Source organism: Ambystoma mexicanum, chromosome 1q, assembly GCF_040938575.1.
Source record: "Ambystoma mexicanum isolate Mex_15411 chromosome 1q, UKY_AmexF1_1, whole genome shotgun sequence".
Lineage (NCBI taxonomy): Eukaryota > Metazoa > Chordata > Amphibia > Caudata > Ambystomatidae > Ambystoma > Ambystoma mexicanum.
This window is the reverse complement of record NC_090922.1, coordinates 812879637-812903512: the sequence shown is the minus strand read 5'-3', so window position 1 is coordinate 812903512 and position 23876 is coordinate 812879637. Positions and strand designations below refer to the sequence as shown.

Sequence of the window (23876 nt, the reverse complement as noted above, 5' to 3'; positions counted from 1 at the left end):
AAAGGGGTGACATACAAAAATATGCCTGGAGTCCCCACACAACTCATACTGGTAGTAATTCAAAGATAGGTCCAGTGTGGAGAAGGTCGCCACTGGCTCCATGGTGGCCAGTACTGAACTAGTGTTGGTTAGACAGTGCCTGTCTACCCCTCTACTATACTATTATTGATATTGTTATTAGTTTTATCGTTCAACAAGTGAACTTTTCACATTAAAAAGATACAAATTTAATTCACAATAAAATCCATTCCCAATAAAATCACACATATACTATTATAAGAAAGTTTGGAATCATAGAATGTTTCATAATTCATAAATTATACAACAAGCACTGTAAAAGAGTTAGAATTCATGAGGTCCACACATACTTATTGTGTTGTTTGGTTTGTGTACATTAGTCGGAGGACTCAATTGTGGCATAGATTTATGAGCTCCTTTGACAGTTCATTTTTTACACCCTCCTACACTGCTCTGACTCTGTGCACACCCCTCTATGAAACTATTCTGCGTTTAAAACCTGGGAGCAGACCAACAGGTTTGTTCAATTTCTCTGGCTATTTCTCCTTTAGGCCTTTTGTATCTACAGAGCCATCTGATAATACTGTTAAAATGGGTGCAGCTTGACTAGTTGTGTACATTGACCATCCCACCTGATCTTGGAAGCCCCGTTCTTTGCTATATATAATTTACAGACCACTGCACAGCCCTTGAAATGCGATCAGACCCACTTGTACCCTATTATATGTATGGCTAGGTCCCATGTCATACCCTGCGGGCGTAATGTTTGTATTTTCTGCAGTTTGTCCATTTGCTTGACAATGTTATAACAAACAGTCCAAGTCAGCCAGGATACATGGAGGTGAGGACAGGAAGAACTCCAATGAGGCCCCAAAGTATATAGTAACGCTGAGTCTATTAACATATCTACTGCTTTGTCATCAATCTCTACATAGACCCATAGCCTTCTCCTTGTGGTTCCCAAAACCATGTGTATGGCATCATCATCAGAATAACTTTACTTGCAAACTGCCCTGATTCATTGGACTTTCCAGCACATGTGGACATACTTGAGGCCCTCAATCATAAGCACATGGCATCACCTTCATTGTGATACCTTTGCCATCCACAATGTCCACGTTTGGATTGAGTCCTCCATTTGGGGTCTTGTGTTTCAGCCTGCCACCCGTAGGTTTGAGCACTTTTTGTCTGGGTCAGGTACTTCTCTGCTTCCGAGCTCTAAACCTGTACATGAAAGGAACGTTGTCTTCTTCCAAGCTGTTGAAAGAGTCTTCATCATTGGGGTATGGAAGCATTGCTTACACCTCCAAATGATTAGGTTCATCCCTGTGGATTATCTGGACACACTTTGAGCCCATCTCTATTGGTCACATTATGTCTATCGCTTATCTCAGGCTGGATTTCTAGCACTCCACAGCTTTTTCCCCCTGCTGTTGTCCACGGTATTCATCATTAGATGATTTCTTAGGTACTCATCAGGGGTCCCAATGACATTGCAGGTGTGGCTAAGTAATATCTACTGATGCTCCCTTTCGCTGTTTCATTGAGAAGGATTCACTTCTTTCCAACACTATGTAGGTCTTGTTCCTCAAATGCTTCAATAGTTTTGCCAGCATTTTCGTGTGTGACTCACCCTGTTCTTCTTTGTCTGGATTGGGGGAGGGGAGGGTGAGATCCAGAAGACCAGGGCTGGTGTGGCTATGTTCTTCATTGCAGTTGTTTTGCCAGGTCTGCCCACCTTTGTGGCCAAACTATGATTGATTGTTTTGTCTAACAATAGAGAATTGGCAGGGTCAACTCAGCCTTCCGAGGTCGATACAATGAGTACCACTCTGTGGGATAATAATGCCTTCTGTTATTTATTTTTATGTATTTATTTATGCATATGTTATAGCGCACAACACTCTCTGGTATCCCAGCGCTAGTTTCATTGGGGTGCATTAGTTAGGAATATTAGTTACACTGGGTTGCAATGTTGCATGTTACATTACTTGAAAAGTGGTGCATGATTACATTTTGCAGTCGAGAAGAAGCTTTATAAGCGCTCTGAGATCTATGGGTGTGTAGAACTATATACGAAATACATTATTATTACTATTATTTGTGTGAAAGATTCCCTTCTCTGTTGGTCAACAATGCAATGCTGTCATAATGCCCATCATCCATCATAGGACCCTTGGAAGTGCCATTAACTGGATCCCTTGATCACACAGGCACCTGTGTGACATTGTAATGTTCCAATGTGTACTTGCCCGTGAGTGCTCTATTTATATTGTGTCACATTGGGACTCGGTTATTTGCCCTGTATCACTTTCAGTCTCAATGACACTACAGCAGCAGACAAATAATCTTCCTTACAACAGTAATATTCCAGCTGTAGTGTTCCAGATATTTGTCCTGACCAGTCATCGATTTAATCCCATGCACAGATAACAACCCCAATGATTATTTGCTGCTTGGTAGACTCCATGCGAACATGGTGGCTCGCTTGCATTCACCCCACGTTTTCATGTGCGATTCCTAATGGTGGCTGCTGCTGTTTGACAAATGTTAAGGTTGTTGTTTGATTTCCTTCCCCATCCACTCACTCAGCTTGGACATGACTTGCTATCTCAGGCAATTAAGACACATTGTGACAGATAGCACCTGTCCTGATGGCTGGGGTACCAGCTGCTGAGCCCACTTGCATATCTACTGTAAAGTCCCTTCATGCACAACCCGCTACGAACAGTCTTGACGGCAGGCCCCCTTCTCTTTCTGTTGCCAATGTAGTAGTTCCGCCTGAAAGGTCCTGCAGGTCGGGTGCTGCTGAATCTGTTGGTTTTTAAACCAAGTACATTTAAGCAAATCAGGGGGTTCATTGCAGGGCAATCTCTGGGTACGCAGTACTCTGGGTCTTTATTTGTTTGTTTGTTTATTTATTTGTAGGGCGCCCTAAACCCTTAGGTAGCTGGGCGCACATCATGATAGGAATACTTATAGCTTGCTTACATTTTGCTTCGATAAGGTATATGCAAGTACATATATAGATACAGTTTGAGTAGATACAGGTATATACAGTGTATGGATAAAGTACAGTTATTTACATAATTACTGACAGAGAGGGAAGAGGTAAGAGCGAGAATTTGTGGCTGTAGATCTAATGATCGTTATGGCGTAGCCAGATGTGGGTGCTGCGCCTAAAACTGTCATAAGATCCCTTCTTAACACAACTGGTAAAGCGTTCCAATTCTGAGCTGCTTTTACAGGGAAGCTATTTCCGCCTGTTATTTGTAGTCAGAATCTTGGTATTTGGAGACAGTGGGAATTGGCTGTTCTAGTTGGTCGTGTGGATAATTTTCTGGTTATTCTTTCCTTCAGCTATGGGGGTGTTGCATTGTTTAGGCATTTGAATGTTAAAGTGACCATTTTTAATAGAATTTGAACTGTGATTTTTAGCCAGTTATGATTTCTTCTGGCGTTGGATATGTGCTCCCTGGCAGGGAGATTCAGAGTCGTTCGGAGCGCGTTGTTTTGCAATGTTTGTAGTTTACTGGTGATATATTTATTAGCTCCTGCATAGAGTGCATTACAATAGTCCAATGTAGAGAGGTTGAGAGCATTGGCTAGAATAATAGAGCTAGCTGGTGAGAGGAAGGGTTTGCATGCTTTAATGAGTTTGCCAGTGTAGGCCGTGGATGAGGCCAAGGAGTTTACTTGTTTTTTCAGGGAGACGGTGGAATCCAGGTAAAAACCTAGGGCCTGATTCATGGAAATGTTTTATAATGGTGAACTCCCATAGGAAAACGTTCCATGAATCAGGCCCCTAGTGTCTTCAATTCTTTAGCAACTGTGATTATGTTGCCATCGATATTGAATGCGCTATAGTTGGCATTGAGGTCTTTTAAGTTGTTAGCTGAGCCAAGGATCAAGATCGCTGTTTTATCGTTATTCAGGCAGAGGGCGTGGGTTGCCATCCATGCCTGAATGAGGATGTAAATTTCATTCACTAAGGGTGTATCTGACGCGAAATTGTGTAGGTGACACCCAACCTGTCCAATTTGTCAAATAAAGGCTTAGTGAAGACATTGTACCTAGTAGGTGAGACACATGAGCCTTGGGGGGCTCCACAAGTTGTTATGACTGGGTCTGCAGTGGCTGCCGTAGAGAAGACTCTCATGCTTCTATTATCAAGGAATGATTGGACCCAGGCTATAGCTTCACTTGAGAAGTGGGAGGCCGATGCTAGGTGTTTACATAATACTGCGTGGTCCACCAAGTCAAATGCCGCCGACAGGTCAAGGAGGAGTAGCATAGCTGTGTTTCCTTTATCATTAAGTTCGTCTATTTGGGCTTTAAGGTCTATTAGGGCTGTCTCTGTGATGTGCTGGGGTTTGAACCCAGATTGGCGTGAGCCTAATAGTTGGTTAGTCTCAAGGTATTTTTGAATTTGTAAATAGGCCACTCTATCAATTATCTTCAGGAGAAAAGGGACAGTGGTAATAGGTCTGTAGTTTGTTGGAATGGATGGTTCTAAGGTTTGTTTTTTAAGAAGGGGTAGGGCCAAGGATTCTTTTAAGCTACTTGGGACGGTATTTGACACAAAGGAAGCATTAATGAGTTTTGAGATAAAGGGGGCTAGGTCTCTAGCTGCATCCTTAATTATTTGGTCGGGGAAAATGTCACCTTTACATTTTGAAGGTTTTAGTGACGCTATAATTTTTTCTGTTTCCTGGATGGATATTTTGAAGAATTTGAATGGAGCTAGGTTGGTTTTGTTGGTTGGAGAGAGGATAATAGGGGTTTCCGTGGGTGCAAGCGAGGCTTTTTTCAATGCAATTTTAGTTTGCAGTGTTTTTATTTTATTTGCTAAGGCATTTTGAATGTTGGTGCACCTTTTTTTATCTTTGTGTAAATTATCTGGTGGAGGTATGGGGGATTCTAGTTCTCGCAGAATCGCAAATAGTTCCTTGGTACTAGAGCATGCTTTGTAAATTCTTTCATTGTAGACTTCTTTTTTAGTTTGGATGATTTCATTTTTGTATTTAGTGGCAAAGAGTTTGAATTTTAGTTTATTTTCTTCCGTGGGGGTATGTTGCAATATGGTTTCTAGCTTTCTTTTCTCCATTCTGAGTTCTTTTAGGTGAGGAGTGAACCAAGGTGTTAAGGTTGGCCTGTTGTTTACTCTTACAGTTTTTAAGTGGGGCAATGGAGTCTAGGATCTTAGTCATGGTTTCATTATAATGGTCCACCAGCGTATCTGAGTCAGAGTTGCTTGGTAGGGCATTAATCACTGGAAGGAGACGAGGTAGGATATTGTTAGTTGTGATGTTTTTCCTTGATCTAGTGGGGGAAGGGAGTGCCATTATTTTTTCTTTACTTACTTCTTTGTTGAGTGTTAGGCTAAAGTCAATCAAGAAGTGATCAGTCCAGGGTTGGGGTGTAATTTTAGTGATACTGGTTGGGCAGTTTGAGGTGGCTACCCAGTCTAGTGTCCTGCCTTTGTCATGGGTAGGGGTGAGGACTTTTAGGGAAAGCCCATATTCCACAAGCATGGTGGCTCTTGCTTGAGCTTGTTTATCGTCTGGGTCATTGAGTCCTAAATTGAGGTCGCCAAGGAGTATTATCTGGGATGATTCTTTTGTATTACTAGCTAGCAGGCTGGAAATGTCTTCTTCAAACAAGCCTAAGGGCCCTGGTGGCCTATATATTAAGGTAGATAGTCAGGGTGCGACATGGGGATATAGGCAAGTTTGCTGATAGTAATTCACAGATTTTAGTAGGGGTAGCGCGGAGAGTCTTAATTCCAGGTTGGATTTAGCAATGATGGCTAACCCACCTCCTCTAGCGTTAGGTCTTCCCATTCTTAGGAGTTGGTACTCTTTCGGTATAGCCAGTGATAGCGCTGGACCTGCTGCATCATGTAGCCAGGTTTCAGTGACCGCTAGGAGGTCGAGGTTATCTGAAGTTACGATATCCAGGTGTGCAAGTCCAGTTAGATCCAAACATCCTACACCCTTTTACGGCACGCATCGCCCATCTCTACTAAATCTAGGGCTCAAGTCAATGGTTACACATGGGTGGACGGAGTCCCTCCACTTTTTCAGGAGTCCCCCCACTTTTATCAGAGGGCACCCTGATATGCTAATTGTTGGTGAAACCACATTCAATTGGTATGTTAAGGAGTCCCCCCACCTTTAGGACTTGACCACTGACTAAATAATTGCAAACACTCGAACGAAGTTAAGTGTGTTTATTGGTGACACTTCCCCAAGCTGCTCTGGTGCAGAGCTAGACTCCAGGATAAGATCCACCAACTGAGGCCACTTGAAACAATAGATCCCAGATCAAACTGGTGCTGTTCTAAAACCCCCAGATAGTTCTACCATGTCAATGCAAATCTTAACCTAACGTAGTGGTTCACGGATATGACAGCGCAGAGAAAATATGCCTTTGTGGAAGTAGTCACAACCATGGCTTGAGAAATCCCTCATAGGTCCCCCCTCCCTGTGGAAGAATGTGTTAGTGAGGCTGTGATTAATGACAAGAAATTTACTTTGCAATTGCGTGTGAGGGTACGAAGAACTTCTTACAAGCACCCCTGACTGGATGTATGCAGTTACAAAGACTACTAAGTCACTGTCACTGTGGAGTGATGTGTGAGGGTGCAAATACGATCAATAGGTCCAGCTGGATGTATGAGGTATTACTCACTGCATCACTCTATCGGGATATGAACATTCCTGATACAGTAAATTCCTAATTTCCTTTTACAGGGGACTCAAAGTGAAAATGTACATGAACAATTCAGTATAAATCACGTCAACGCTATCTGGGAGTATCAAGAAGCAGGACAAGGCACATCGAGGGATGAGTGTCGATGAAAAATGCTCAACGAGCCACTGAGAATGGTGTGTGAGGGTATGAAGGATGTCCTGAAAGTAATGGAAAGAGGCTGTGTGGATGTACGAGCAATTGGTTGATGGTTGGAAGAGTAACGAATATATCACTGTGGCAGGAATGTGAGGCTGTAATGGACACTCAATACCTTAATGGGCGCTAGGGGGGATTTATGAGGGTAAGAAGACAGGGACAAAGGTCAAGGTGGAAAAAAACACATGAGGGTATGAAAAAGGGCAAATAAGTAACTGAGATGTTCAGAAGAAGGATGCCCCTTATACTCCTTCATAGTGTTTCACTAGAGAGGACTATATGGGCTTTCAGGGCAGCCAGTTACTGTAGGTGCAGGTGGATGTGAAAGCAAGGGTATCTAGCTCCACACTCCGCTGAGAGTAAAGCGCAACAGTAACTTCTGCAGCGTTGCTTTGTTTCCAGCACTCACATTTATGAGACAGGAGAAGGTCAAAGGAAAGGGCCCACTTCGTCGCTTCCTCTTTTGTTAATCTCCTGAAGTCAAGAAAGAAAATAGAGGCAATTAGAAGGACACACGCTAATGTCTTCAATCAGTTTAAAGTGCTTGCTAACTTCCACCCAAACGTATAGTATTCAAATCAGTTGAATGATACAATAAAGACACATGAACATAGATCACAAAACAGAGTGTAACCCTGCATCCTAACGTGAAAGCCTCCAACCTTAATAAGGACTCATTATGACATGGCAGTATATGGTAAAAGTGAAGGAAACAGAATGTCCGCCACATTTCCCAGGAGGATAGCTCAGCGGCAACGTGCGCGCCTTGGAAGCAAGACCACACGAAGCAACACAAGTTCGATCCCCGGGTCCGCGTTTAGAAACCTCTGGGTGTTTAAGCGCGTTATAAATACGCAACTAAGATACAAAAAAGACAATTACGCAACTAAAACACAAACAAATTCTGTAACAGCGCCTCGATACCTGCGGGCTGTGTGAGTGCAAAAGTAAAATAAATAAATAAAAAATAAATTAACCATACTACAGGAATAATAAGTCAGGGCTAATTCCTCCAGCAGAATTAGCACCAACAGAATTACCGTCAACATCTGGTGGAATTAGCGCCGGGGCTATTTCTGCCAGTGAAATTACTGCTCTATTACCGGCCAACTTGTAATGAGCCCCCAAAGTCTGTACATACAGTAACACATCTTCCCCAGACCCTGTAAGTGATAGATTCTAACCCTAGGCATGAGAGTGAAAGTTTCTAGCCCTAGGTTTGAAAACGGAAGACAAGTCTGGGTCTTCAGCTGTGCAGAGGTCCCCTACCTATGAATCTGGAGGTGTACAATGCCAATTTAGTCCCAAAAACGTAAGCATCATAAGTATGCACCTGAGAATCAACGACTTCCACCCAGAAGTGAAGGTGAGACACTCTAATTTAAAACCTATATGGCACAGATTGGCACTGGCAGTAAAGCAGCTGAAGGTTGAGAAGCTATGCCACGGCTCAGTGATGGCCAGTACTTAATTTCACACTCTTTCGGGAAGTAGCGAAGAGGGCTCAATTTTGACGGGTTTATTCTGGATTGGTAGGGGCTACTGGAAGAGGCAGAATTAACTATTTAGAGGGAGAGGAGGGCTTCTCAGCACGTGTTCTGGATTGTTGTCGCATTGAAGGGCACTTTCTGGCACATATGCTGAATTCTTCTGCTCGGTGTGAGTTAGTATAAGGTGCCCTTGTGGTAGGAACTTTGGACCCTCCATGTGGGGTGCCCATCAGAATATGTTTGCAACCATCATGGGATGGACATTTCTAATTTTTGAGAGTACCTGGTGCATTTCTTCAGCTGGAAAGGCGGCTAGGTAAGCTTAGTCTTCCAGGGTCCTGAAAAGCCTGGAGTAATCTGAGGGTGAGCGGTACCAGACATTCTGGTGCAACCTGTTTGGTGCTGCACATTTCAGAGCCACTCCTTTGGTGCATTTCACTTTTCAGCACAGCCCGTTCACCGTGGCGTTCATAGTGCACAAACCTTTAGGCACAGGGATGTTTAGGTGCAGATACAGGTATGAAATGGGCAACCTATACCCAGTATGCAGTCTGATATATTCACACAGGCAGCAGGCTAGTTATGAGGGGCATGGGCAAAGTATAGAATAATAGGCGGTGCAAAAGGCCACTTGCCAGATGTATGCTAAGGGCTGTGTGTGAGTAATTCAGGAATAACCAATGCAATTAAGACAGAAAGAAATATAACCCCCTCCAAAGTCACACTTTAGGTCACACTGGAGATTTCATAGCATGTTTCAAGGATGTTACCACAACATAGGTAAATAGGCACTCAAACAACACAAAATCCTGCATAGAACATATATTTATTATGCCAACTGTATACATTTTCCTATGTGTAGCAGCAAATAATAGCACATTCAACTGGATCAGCGATGTGCGCCCAATCCATTAAAAAGACATAGGCAAGTCCATGCTGGTATTCCAGAACCCGGCTCTCCCCATAGCTGCCCACAATGTTCCACATCTTCCTGTTCTGGTCCTGGTGCCTCTTCCTCTTCACTGGTGGACATTCGCTACAGATGTATTCTTCATACAGGCCGTCTTCCTTTTTGTGTGAAGCGTATCCCATCTGGTCCATGTCAACCTCGGCCTGTATCCTGTGGTATGCGGCTTCAATGCAGTTATTTGTCATGCCTGGTCCTCACGAGACCTTTCATGTACTGACCAAATCTCCAGTGACACAGTGGTGGCTTGTGGTCAAGGCTCTGACGGGCCATGTAATTGTCCTCAAACCAGCAAACTACTGGCACTGCCTTGACCAGTATCACCACCGCTTTGCCCAGCTCATCGCTGCAAGCATCTTATGGACATTCTTGGCTAAATGAAAAAGCACACATGCATCTGAGAAACAGGAAAATGCTGCCTATTCTGCCCCAATGGCAGCCTCCTCAAAAGCCATAAAAGTGATGGCCAGACCAACGATTCTCCCACGAAACCCAAAGGAGGAAGTGCTCCTGCTGGATTGGGGTGGGCTCAGAGGTCCTGTAGACAATCAATATGTTTTTTCAAATAATTACACAAATATCTGTACAACCATTTCAAAAATATTCACGAATACTACAAATTCCATAATTTCAGTTAAAATGCCTTCTGATCTTCAAAGGCAGTATAAAACAAGCTCAAACAGTCCATAAACCAAATCAGTTCCAAAATATTTCATAAAGAGAATTACCCTTTTTTCACAAGTTCACACTAGGTAAAAATGGTACAATGGTTAAAACAATAAACAATTTACTTCTTGAGCTAAATATATACAACATTTTACAATGATATATTGCATGATACATGCTATTTAATCTAGACTAACCCTCATATTGTTTTACTTCTAATATTTCACCTTCGTAACAAATGTTGATAGAGCCCAAGAGAAGTCTTCATTGTTTGCACGGTGTCAAGTTTCTCTTCTCAAAACTGGGCAACGTTTTGCTGTTCTCATGGCCATAATCATTTGGCAAAAATACAAAATGTGAAAGAGGCTTTCTGGTGTTTTTGGGCAAAATTGACATGCTATCTAGACTTTCTTTCCACATAACAGACCACTTGCATCAACTTGCATTTGAATTCAAAATAATTAACATGAATCGCGTAAAATAAAATCTTTAAAGGTTTTTATTTTATTCAGTACCAAAATAAACAATTACAATCTGAGTATAAATGAGCCATCAATTGTATAGCATAACATTTCAGATCATTAAAATACATTCTATAATGTAGTAGCTAAGAACAAATATAGCACAAAATTGATTAACTTTGAGGATATTTTGTAACTTTATAACTAAGAACAGAATTATCATGAATTCATTTGTATATGCGTAAATTACACAGAGGAGAAAAGGGGGGATTTATCTCAAATAGATGATATGATAAAGCAAAAGAGCCATACAATTGTAGATCAAATTAGCAACACGGGTAAGCTTAACCATATGTATTGTTTAAATAATCAACAAAAAGATGCCATCTTCTATCATGTCTGGAGGAGAGAGAATGTGAGTTAGCAATACACTTCTCCAGTCTGTGGACATCACATATATTGTTCCACAAAACTTTTATGGAGATTTTAGTGAAATCTTTCCAGTTTGATATAATTAAGCATTTTACCAGAAGTATAAACAGGTCAAGGATAACAAAGCATGGCCATATCTTTCCCTCTTTGAGAGGTAGGCTACCCAGTAGGATATTGGTTAGATTTAAGGGAAAGGAGATTTTAAAGAACTGTCGGAGAAATTTCCAAACTTGGTTCCAAAACATGTTTGCCAAGGGACAATCAAAAAACATATGTTTAAAGGACCCAGAGGTTGAATGACGAGACCAGCATAAATTATCATCTGCCAAATTAGATAAAACATACTATCTTGGGGGTGATAAATGCTCTATGTATGAAAATATAAAGGGTCTGGGTTAGGTTCGACATGTGGATATGATTTTAGTTTTGGACCAAATCATGGACCACAATTCATCCCCAAAGTGAATTCCACAGTCTTCTAACCATTGTAATTGATAAAATCTGTCTTTTCATAAAATATTTTGTATCTGATAAGCCTGAGGTCCTGTGTGGCAAGAGGTTGCTGATAATGCCATATTTTAAGGCTGGTTCAGTTCTGAATCTTTTCTTTCAGTGTTTAAAGACATACCCTCGAATTCACCAGGAATTCTTTTTATCATGTGTTTAGCTAATCTATTGTCACAAACAGAAAACTTGGACCATAGCGAATATTTGATGTACACATGTCAGCCACAGAATTCTCATCTCCCTTTCAGATTTCAATAAGCTGGTTAAATGTTCATTTGTTAGCTTCACCCTTTGGGATTTTCCGTTATGCACAGCCAATGTTGGTGCGGTCTTAAGAAGAGATAACAATTGTTTGTCAAAATGATTCTGGACTTTCTGAAACTCATCATTTCTTTGAAAGCCCCACACTCCCATGCCATACGGGCTACACACCGAGCCGTGCCGTCATAGGCTCGGAAAATCATCTTTAGTGGGTGTACCTTGAATTTAGCTGCGAAAACAAATCTCTCTAATAGCTTGTGCCATTTTAATTGTTTGTTTCTCTACATGTGCTTTATTGGTCAATGTATCTGAAAAACCGAACTCTGAATAGTTATATTTGTTTACACTCTCTACTAAATCTCCATCTGCAAGGACATTTCTAATTTTCTGTGTTCTCCCAAATACTAATAGTGCAGACTTTGCAGGGATGACTGACAAACCCTGCTCTTTCATGTATTCTCTGCATGAGTTAACCAATGTTGGTAATGATGTGGGAGTCGTCTGCGTAGGACATGAACCCATAGACCTAGGGCCCTTTAAGATGAGGTAACAATACTTAGAGATGGATGGGGATGCAGAATTTACTCAAACATCAATGATCAAAACCGAAGTTTCTGCAAAACCGTAAAACTCGGTTCTGTTTTATTTGCAATTGTCTAAAACAGGAAGGTTGCAATGGACATAATCCGACGTTTGCTCAAGCTCTCAATTCATTTCAGAATAAACATAACTTTTATAGTAAAAACTCATCATCAGTCATGTCACACTATGTGGCAAACTACAAAACCTACTTGGGGATATGATAGGCCCTCATGGAACATCTAAGTATACGTTCCATACTAACGGGAGAGGTGATTCTATCATCACTCTTTCCATTTGCCATTTAATTAAGAATTTGAACTTGGCCTTGCAGAGGCTCTCTGTGCCTGAGAATTAAAGGGAGTATGGCATGGTCTTATCTTCTAGTTTCGGTGCAGCTTGACCCACTGTCTATTTTCATCAGACCATGTGACTGGAGACCACGTTTCCAAGCTCTTTGCTGCGCTTAATACTATTAAATGATGAACTCTTGGCACCTTTAGAGTTTTTCCATTTCACCTCAAACAGAAGTTTGTTAATATTATTATTGTCCCTTATAATTATTATTATTATTTGTTACTTTCTCACGTTCATTGTAGCTACTCGATAGACAACCAGACTCACATGGCCTCAATTTTTGGTGCTGGGGGATCCAAGCCTTTCTGAATTTCTCCTTCACCATTTGCTGTTTTCCAACTACGCAACACTAAAAACCCTTTCCAATCACAGAGTTTCAAGCCTTGCTAAAGTGCATTGTGGAACATCCAGGTTGTATACATTCCTATATATATATACATTGAACACCGCCACAACTATTCGCTATGTTCCCAGCCTTAAGATCACTTTGTTTACTTGCGTTTCTGCATCTGTACAAATGTAAAATGACTTTGTATTTTCTTCAGTGTTTCTTTGCATGAGCATCTTCATCTCGAGCCAAAATGTTGCTCATCTTCGACACCTCCTCTCCGGATCTTATAGAATGCTTATGTTCTTCCGTCTTACGCCTTTTTTCATGGTGCGTCAGTTCTGCTTCGCATGACATCACCAGTCTTCTTTCTCACTTATTTTCATACTTCTTCCAGGAGTTCTTCCTGAAGAACATTATTTCTTCGTGCATGCATATAGGTTTTTCTCAATGGATACCTTGTTTCAAGGATTCTTTGTGGTACAGGCATTCTCACTGGTACTGCATGTGTCGCAATTTCCAGTACCCAACATATAGGCAACATGGGGGCAGAGCTTCTGGTGGGGGTACTTGGCTCCTCCTCTACAGACATAATGGCATTTCTGAGTCCTTCACATGAGGAACATCAGCTACAGCCCCACTAAGTGTCATGTTCAGCGAGGTAGTAAATACATGAAACAAGAGGGGGGTCTGAGTTGAGCTGTACAGAGCCTGTGGGGAAGAACTCGACTTATCAGAGGAACTGAGGAACTGATTACAGTCTAACATGAGTGATTTATCAGCATGCTGATTGTTCTTCCATGTTCCCCTTTTCCCTGGCCAGAGAAATGTATGCTCTGAGAACCAAAATCATGGGGAATTTACCCTTTGTTGGCCCCCCGTCATGGCTACCAATTCTGATCTTCAGTGCTTGAATCTCTCTTATGCATCAGTGGCAGGAGAACAGTTCACAATACCCGCCAAACATCTAAAGTAGTTTTGGGAAAAAGCGACTCTGTTTTCTGAAGACAAAATTACAGATTTTTTTCACAACGTAGGTCATGTATCTATCTTGGGAGTTGGTCGCGGAAGACACTTCCATGACGGAGCTGCCACACAAAACGTCCTATCTGCAGGAACAGCGCCAGGTCAGTGTAACTCCTTTGATTAACCCTACACCTATGATCCCTACGTTTGTTACATCGTGTACCCAGACCTCTGATATATCTCTTCCTAAATTACTAACAGTATGTCCACTAGTATATCGGACACGGCAGCTAGGAGAGAGGATCATATCTCGGAGTCCCCAAACCTTTTCAATTCTGGCAACAGTAATTTTAGAAGATCTCTTGGCCCTTCAAGATTTTCTTACGAGCCGTCATCAACCCAAGTTCACTCACCACAGTTCACCCCAACTCATAGAGCCTCCATGGGGATTTCAGCAGAATCATGACGAAATCCCCAATGAGTTCACAAACCGGGAACTTATACTGCCTACCACCACTAGTAATCTGGCAGTAATTTCGCCGTACCAATTGGTGGGAACGGTAATTCAGTTTGGCAGTCCTCCAACACATTTACCACTGGAATACAGACACACGTGTAATGAGGCCCAATGTTCCATCACAGGGCTCTCAAGTGATCTATTGTTCGAGGTTATGTTCGCATTTACTGAACTGACTTCCAAATTGTTACTTCTTTCCCATTTATACAGGGCAGGTCAGTATTGATCACTTCCTCCAGAAGATTGATCTTTTGTTGCACCTGAAAACTCCTTAAGTCTTCCATGATTTCTTTTTGTGACCATTTTTTGTTGTTGGAAATTAAGCTATGTATTGTTGGTATTTTGAATAGTGCACCTTGTTTTCTATCAGCCACCTGTGTGTACACAAGCGCAAAGGTATTTGGGTATTGTCTTATGTTCAACTTGTGCATTCATATACATCTGAGTTTTTTATTTGTAGGTCTCTTATCCTTCTTCTTTCTTTGTCCAGCTTTTATTTTGTTTTTTAAGTTTTTTTGAGTGTTGGATCTACCTTGATTTGGTGATAATAGGACTCGCATTAGCTGAAACAGAGTTGTTGAGCATGCTTATTTTCTGAAAAACCCATAAAACACCAAGCATAATACAAAAAAAAATACAGTCCCTTTTGCATAAATAAAAGAACGCAAGTAACAATGGCAGCATTATACTTAAACCAGATACTGCCTAATATTCTCCAAGCCAGAATGGCACGAGGATTGCTATGCATAGAAGAACATGCAAAATTGGTTTCAAAGAAGACTTGTCTTCAATGTAATGTAATGTAATTGGTTATTTATAAAGCACTTAATACCCAGGAGTTTCTAAGCGTGGCCCCGGGGATCGAACCTGTGTTGCTTTTGCGTCATCTTGCTTTCAAGGCGAGCATGTAGCCCGTGTCCTAGTGCATTGTGTGTTTCCCAATTTGCTACAGATCTTGCTAACCCCTCAATGCATTTAGGAAAAGTGTCCACAACCTTCTGCATGCAAGCAAAAGAATAGCAAACCCCAAATGTCCCCACCAAAAAGACCAGTTGCCTGGGATTTTGCTGAATATACATGCAAAATGACCTCAATAGATTGGCGACACACAAAATGTGCAAATTGTACAATAGCTCTGTTTGCCTGGACTGCAAATGTTGCCCAATCTCTAATGTGCAAATTCACTCTTGATATCACATTCTGTAAACACTGTGCCCAGGTAAGGGAACGTCCTCACCTTTTCTAACCTCAGTCCTTCAATGGTGAAGTTGCACGATCTGGCATTCCCTTCCACTCAATCAGCACTTTGGGCTGCTTACTGATGTTAATGGGAAGCTTCCTTTCTTTCATGAAGGATCTGGTTGTATCGATTAGGCCCTGGCGAGTCCTAGTGGTTCTAGCTAAAACTATTTTATCCCCAACAAATGTTAACAGTGGTACGGCTAGGCTCCCTACAACACGGATGCCTAGATGTTTTTCAACCAGGTTATTTTCAAGGCCGTTGGTGCAAAGGTTAATATGTGTGGAACAAGGACACATGCATGCCTCGCCCCCTCAGAGCCTGGAAACACACAAAGGCTGCAGTATGTTCGATGAGCAATTTCAGCCAGGTCGCGATATCTTTAGGGGTCCCAAATCCTCCAATCCTTTCTCATAATCACATGATTTATGGCAACTGAGAGATCCAGAAATGCCAACTATATTGGCATTTTACATTGGCAACAATAACACTTGACAACTAATAGAAAATATGTAATGTCTGTTCGGCCGTCCCAAAGGCGTCCCAAAGTACTTCCTGAACCCTCCTTGGGGAAGCGCTGACGTGTTCTTATCCTCAACCCAGGTGGGTGAATGCATGTGTACAAGCTTACCAAATCATTTGGATGTTGTGTTCCAGAGGCAGATCTGACGATAAGATTTTGGCATGGAGCACTCCCATTATTTATAGATAAGAACTATGAGGGCACGATGCCAGCTCGCAGGAATCACGACCGAGAAGCAGCTGCACTTGGGGATCCTAGTAAGAAGAGGAGCCCATAGTTCCAGGTTAGCCTTAAAAAGATCAACCTGTTCCTCGTCTGCTCCTGCACTTCTGCATGAGGCCTGTGATTTAATGACCATATATACTTCCTCCAAGGAGGATTCTTCCTGGGGACCTGCATTGGACGGATGGAACCATCTTCTTCATCCCCATCATCATCACCCACTTTTTAAGTCAAGACAACCAGAGAATGGCACAACTCATCGTCTTCCATGTCTAGTTCACAGTTGAAGAATACAACTAAATTGTTAGCTGCTCAAATGCCGTGAGCAATATTAGATATTTCCTTTTTTCTGTAAGATGTTTAAGACTGTGTGCAATATAATGGTATGTTAAGGAGTCACTGAAAACATGTTACCACCCCCGGGTAGTGACTAATGATCTTAAAACAAAATGTGAGGCTTTGAGCTGTTGATAATCCATTGCAATAATGTTGTGAGCATTAGTGTTTAAAAATCCTTTAGCCTTCGTATCCTTTAAATCAGATGCTAAAACATTGATCAGTGTGTATTGATTAATGGTAAACTTTGCTCGTCATGAGAGTGTTTCAATCGATGTATAGAGGCCAGAAGGAAATGAAGACAGCAGTCAACCGATGTTTGGTTATGGGTCACAATTATAACATTAAATTCAGTCTTGTAGTTGGCATAAGAAGGTGTCGACATGTCTGGGGTAGTCGTGTTCAAAGTAGAGGAGGATACATTGTCAATAGATTGAATTATTGTTCCGCCCAAACAATTGTAATTTAGTATCCTTGATGAATGCTTTAAGTGTTTAATTTGGAGCTCTCGTGACTGCTAAATAACTGGTGATTTTGTTTATTTGTTAGACACACCTTGCGCGGGATTATCAGTATCGTACATTTTAAGATGCAGAGAGTGGTTTGTTAAAGCAGGGGCACGTTTTATCCTAGCGCCAAGTCTATGTTTTGGGGGTTCATGCATGTTTGCTTCTGTCACCTCTTTGTTTTTCGAAGCAGAATTCCCACTGGAAGCTGGTGTTTGTGCTTTGTGATTGCGATCAAAGGACTCACTACATGAAAGACTTACCACACTTGAGTCGAGTCCATGCTGTTCATTGACGCACATGGAGAGTTCTCCATTGAATGCAGCGATGGCTCTCCTCTGTCCAGATGCCCTTGTGGTTCATTAGCGTCAATGACACACCTCTGATGCGTCCTTCAGCATGAGGGTGTGGTCTACGGACATTGGGCAGTACAACAAATAATTATGCAGGAAAAAGAGGTCAGTTCAAAGGGATCCCAGTCACTGCTAGAACGACACTCACCATGGGAGGATATCTCAGGGGCAACATGCTCACCTCAGAAGCAAGTTGACAGTGAGCAACACAGGGTTGATCCCCGAGTCTGCGATCAGAAACCTTTGGGTATTAAGTGCATTATAAATAACCAATTATAATTATGCCACAATAATTGCACTCGTTGTGTGTGCCACCTCAGAATGACAGTGTCTTTATGTAAAGGCAGTGGGTGGGTCCTAAAATAATTATGCAGGAAAAAGTAATTGTCTCTAGGAGGTCCCTGCAATCACCATAACAACAATGCTCGCCATGCCACAATTCCTCTCGCACTCTTAGATGCCTAGTTTCAGCGTGAATGTGCATTTATGTATGGGTAGTTTTCAGGTCCACAAATAATTATGCAGAAAAACATTGGTCAGTTCAAGTGAGCCCTTCAGTCACCACTACAAGAGTGTACACTAGGCCAAAACTCCTCATACACAGAAAATAAGTGCTTGCAGCTGGAGACAAGCAGGGTCCTCACTGAGACCACAGAAGGTAGTAAGTAAAGAGCAAGCACGTCTCACACCTCCAACCAAGGTGGTGGAGACAAGCAGGGTTCTCACTCAGACTGCAGAAGGTAATAAGTAAAGAGCAAGCATGTCACACACCTCCAACCAAGGAGGAGGAGACAAGCAGGGTCCTTACTCAGACCGCAGAAGGTTATAAGTAAAGAGCAAGCATGTCACACACCTCCAAACAAGGTGGTGGAGACAAGCAGGGTCCTCACTCAGACCACAGAAGGTAAAACGTAAAGAGCAAGCATGTCACACACCTCCAACCAAGGCCGACTATCCACAGATTACTATGTTCCTGGCTAAGAAAGTTAAGACACTAAACCTGGCCCTTGGAATGAAGACGGAAGCCCTGGGCCTGGCGGTGTAGACTGTCGACCTGGGATCGAGGCGTGGATGCTAATATGAAGCATGGACGCATAGGCAGTAATCCGGTTCATGGTAGTGGAGAGCAACCCTGGCATGGAGAAAAAGACAATAACCCTTGACCTGGAACTCTAAATAGTAATACCCATCACTGAGATGTAGGCTAAAATCCTTTCAATGAAGGGTAATATGCACATTCTAAAACTAGAGGTGAAGGAGGTAACCCTGGGCATGGATGAGAAACCTCAAGGTCGGCATAGCAGTGAAGAAAGGAGCCCTGGCATGGCCTTGAAGTCAAAGGCACTCTTCATGGATCCGAAGGCTGAAAGATCAGGAAACTAAATAGCACTGGACATGGAGGTGTGCGTTTTTAAACGTGAATATCCCAAAACACTGACGCAGGGTCATACCCTGAGGGGCAACTTGTAGCTGGACAACAAAAATTATAGAACAGCAGTTCAATTGTCCTAACATTGTCTCCAAAGATTATAACCTCCGAGCCTGAGGTTTTATAAGGAAATCTTGGCTCTTGGTTTCATTACTCTAAGTCTGGATCTGAAAATAAAAGCAGTGGAGCTGAAGGAATAAGGTGTTGACCTGTACCAGGGATGCTCGGATCTTGCACCCTGGTCTACAAGTACTGGGCCCAGATCAGATGCTCTGCAGTGGCTGCTGTAAGGTCCAGTGCTGCCAGACATGCAGTGATTGGGCTCAGGTCGACGTGCCGCTGGATCCAGCCACTACCTGTGCTAATCTGCCACCCGTGACCCCACCCAATGGCCTCCCAAGTAGACAATCTTTAAAGAAGTGACCCTCGTGTTAATCAAATTATTTCAATGTGTGGTGCCCTGTTCCCACTGTCCCCTTGGTCCACGCTGGTGACCTGGCCTTAGATGTGACTGCGTCTGTGTCTTGGCATCTGTTAGGTTTCCATGAGCCATTATACACAGGCCACACAAGCGGCTTCTGTCTGTCTCACCTAAAGTGCCCCTACCACCACGTTTCTTGGCTAAAAGCAAGGGCACTTCACAGTTACAGCCCCGATTCCTCTCCATTCACAAAAACATACGCCAGTTCAGTTCATTGCATCTACCGAACCACAAACCCCAGAGGGCTGTGCGCCCTGGTTGTTACGGCCGTGATTGGAAAGTGCTGTGGAAGCTCTGGCGGCCGTGATTGGCACACTATGGTACGTCCTGACGTGGTTGCCATCACATGACAGTTCACGTTCTATTTAATGTCGCGTCTCCATGGTTTCTGTGCGTCTGATTTTGCAGAAGTGCTACGTTTGCTACTGCCTCGTCTGTTCTAGTATCCTTTGGTTTCTTGGATTTCGGATTACCCACCTGGATTTGTCCTTTCCTGCTCCTCGTCTGTTTTGTCATCTGGTTGCCTTGTTTCCACGGTTCACAAACTCGCATCTGGCCTTTGGAACTCTTTTGCCTGATCCTCGCCTGCTACGTCTTCAACCTCCACGTTCTCAAATCTTCATTGGACCTAATCTGCTATCAGAATATCTCCACGAAGCTCCTGCCCTTCTGACCCACGGCGTACCTAGTTCTCCTTTCCAATTGCCTAGAAAGCAACTCCTAGCCACCTCGAAACAACCTTACCTGCACGATCTCCTCTGCAGCACCTGGACATGAGACTGCCTGCGGTGTGCTTGCAGCTGTTCGTCCTTCTTCTGTCGGGTTTCCTCATCTGGACTAGAGACTTCTGGTAGGCATTCTTGTATCGTCGGGAATAGGGCGGTTGGTTGCTACGGTGCTTTCGAGTTGCTCACATCTACTGCTACGCTCATCCTTGCAGAACTCACGGTAAGGGTCACGCCCACCTACACTCACTTTTCTCAGTCATAATATCCACTTGCCGGTATTATATCTACCCATCACTCTCTTTCTTGCATATACCGGGGTCAGCAGGATTGAGAACAACTGGTTTCCCTTTGCCACCAATATACTCCAACCATCTTCTTGTTCACTGAAGGTTAGTCCACTACGATATCCTGTGTTAATCTGTTTATTCCTCTGTACTCTCCACGCCAAACTAAGATTAGTCTCTTGATTTTTAGGTGCCTGGTTTTCCGTTGGTACCTCTGACTGTGGACGTTCATCTTGGTGTGTTTGTGGGTTTTCCATCTTTCAAGGAATATCATCAGCTGTCTGTTACTTGGTACAGCCAGTTGGTAGTATTGTTGGGAAGAAATCTTCGTCTACAGTACGTGGTAAAGTGTCCCGAGTATTTCTGACAGCATCCCCCAGTGTTTACTGGCTACACCCCACCCACCGCCGTTGTCCTTGTGAATTGTTATTTTGATTAATGAATAGCCGTGTTTAAGCCTGCAACCTGCTTTCCTATGCAACATTAAGGAGTTCTCTAATGAGCTGAACTGCCTTAGCTCCAGGGTCGGACTGGCCCTTTTGGTCTTTCGGCCCATGGCCGAATGACTTTGGGGTCCCCTGGGGCCGGTTTTCTGGCAGCCACCTCTGGACCGGTTTAAAAAAAAAAAAAGTCATTTTTTTAGTGTGTGTGCGCCGCCGCGCCGTGCGGAGCTCGCGTCGCGAGTATTCGCAGCCGGGAAGTCAGATGGGGGTGTGGGGGGTGTTTCAGCAGCCTGGGCTGCGCAGCAGGGCATGGCAGGGAGCCAGGAGGGGGAGGCGCCGCGTGCCGGCGTCACTATCTGAGTCTGCACAATCATCATAGCAAGGTAATACTAGATGTTACCTTGCTTTGATGATTGCATCTGCATATGCATGCATCATAATTTATGATGCATGCATATGCAGATGCATGTGCATAATTCATTCACGCCACGGCGTTGGTGGGCCTGGGCCACCAGGCCGGCGGCTGTGCCGCCACTGCAGGGGGCCAGTGCGCCTGCCGTGTGTGTGCTCGCCGGCTCACAAGACTCTGGCCTGCGGCGGCCAGAGAGAACGTTACTTGTTTGATCTGTGGGAGGGAGGCAGGCTGAAGCAATTGCAAAGCAATTGTAACACCTGCCTCCCTCCGAGTCCTGACCCTGGGGGTGCAGCCCGCAGGGCTGAGGGCTCCGCGGTGCTGAGCTGGGGCCGGCACTGTCAGAACACAACACAGTGACACATTTCACATTTGCTTTCAACTTTGCAGGAAGTAACACTTCTTTGCAAAGTTGAAAGCAACTGTCTTCAACTTGTGCCTGGGGGCTGGGCTGGGCCCCGGGGCCGCCGGCGCCGTGGAATAACCAAATGAAAATTTGGCTGGGCAGGCTGCCCCTGCCCACCCAATATTCCCGCCAATGCATTATGCTGCTATGAGCCCCAGTGCAAGCACACACCAGTGGACCACCTGGAGGCCGACAGTGCCAGTGCCCACACAGGAGAACCCACCAGGCAGCACTGAGGCGGCCAGTGCCCAGTGCCAGTGCCGGCCACAGACAGCAGCCAGCCAACAGCCAGCCAGTCAGTCAGTCACTGAGGTAAGGAGTCTAGGGAGTGTGACTAGTGTACTATTCTTGTAGCCAACAGAGCCAGAACACTGAAATAGAAATTGGGACACAGACGGGAATCGCCTGCATTGCTGTAATGTTGGTTTGTTCTTAATGTAGGTGGCTGCATTGCCTACTTTTATTTTAATTTTAAAAGTAGTACTTGCACTTTAAACTAGAATCTTTTCTGTCATTTCTGATTGGAGAACATCTAAACTGCTGATGTCCTTTTGCTCGCTTTGACGGCGCCCGAAGACTGAACTGGCAGGTATAACACACGCAGGACTCTCCTGTCTGGGGGGCAAAGTTGGTTTGTTCATAGATGTACTTCTTCATTTTGCTTATTGAAAATAGCACTTGCACTTTAAATTAGGCATATAGCAATCAGGAGCCTTTTCAACCATTTCCGGCTTATGGACAGTTTTACTGCCTATGCCGTGTCCACGACTACCGAGCGAGCACACCTCTGACCGCAGGCCTGTATGCTCCCAGCTAGCACATTTCATCACTTTTACTAAAAAGGTTTTGAAAATCTGCCCCTATAACTTTAAATTTGATTTTTGTTACTGAAACCTAGCTAGAAGAGAAACAGTCCCATTGCCGCCGAGCTAGTTCCAGTTAATTATACAATCAAGAAATAATTGCCATCATGTTTGATACAAATGTTATGATGTCAGAAATATAATTTGATCCCATTTCTATTCTGCAACCAATATTTGTGAAATTAATTACTACTCCTCAAAGATCAGATTACTTTTTGCAAATGTGTGGACCTCCAGGCACAAATATACCAGGTAATCAGAATTGTGGCACCTAGCACACACCTAGCACACACCATGTTGTGAAATTGTTTTGTTAAAATAATGATAAGGTAACTAATCTTGGATAATTTATGGTGAGTAAAGGTGCAGGGGAGAATAGACTGGGGGGATATTCATATGTAGACGTTAAAGCAGACCCGTAGACGTAGCCGTAGGGCCGGGGTTTGGCAAATGCAGGATGGCCAGGGGCAGCCCGTCCAGGGACTAAATGAGTTCATTTAAAGGCAACTTCTCGCTCGTCTGAGAGGCAGTGGCCAAACATTCCCCTCACCCTTTTATCTGCTCTCCATGGCCGGCTTTGAGTTTGCAGACATTATTCACTGTGACTTCAAAGGTCAACAGTGGTGGGGTGGCCTGCAGGAAATGCCTCAGTTTTGTCCTTGGGCTGGGTGACAGAGGGCAGAGCCAGAGCAGGCCTCCTTCCCTTTAGAAAGAACATCTCAATCTTCATTAATTGCCAGTGACTCTGGCTGCTTGCCTGGGACCCGTCACCCGGATCTTAATCAAGGCAGCAGAAGCCGCTCCCACTGGGCCCGCACCCGCACTGCACAGGAGTGTGTGCAGGGGCTGACACGCTTATCGGGAGTTGTCCGAAGAACGAAGCAGGAGGATGCAGAGGGAAGAAGGTGCTTGTTTGTGTGTGTTGAACTTGTGTGTGTGTGTGTGTGTATGCATGTGACTGAGAAGAGATGGACCAGGTATGGGGGAGGGCAAGAGAGGCTGAGGGTGGGTGAAACCCACCGAAGGAACGGAAGTGCTACTAGTGCGGGTGAAGGCAGGGTACAGGTGAGGAGAGGCTCCCAGCCGGGGTATGAGGGAGTTGGGGGGGTGTGGGGGGTTGAAACTCCCTAGAAAATGTCATAATCCCGCCCGTTGATGGCTGCACAAAATCAGTTAAAAAAATGTTTAT

The 23876-nt window shown here is 43.7% G+C and overlaps 1 protein-coding gene across 2 annotated transcripts in view; it reads right to left on the bottom strand.

Annotated features, from left to right (window-relative positions):
- Nucleotides 1-23876, bottom strand: part of RGS8 (regulator of G protein signaling 8) — a 343646-nt gene that overhangs the window by 32799 nt on the left and 286971 nt on the right. For both annotated transcript variants that reach the window (XM_069641418.1, XM_069641417.1), the window contains exon 3: nucleotides 7340-7404. In XM_069641418.1, the coding sequence (XP_069497519.1) occupies nucleotides 7340-7404 (65 nt within the window). The remainder of the gene's footprint in view (nucleotides 1-7339; nucleotides 7405-23876) is intronic.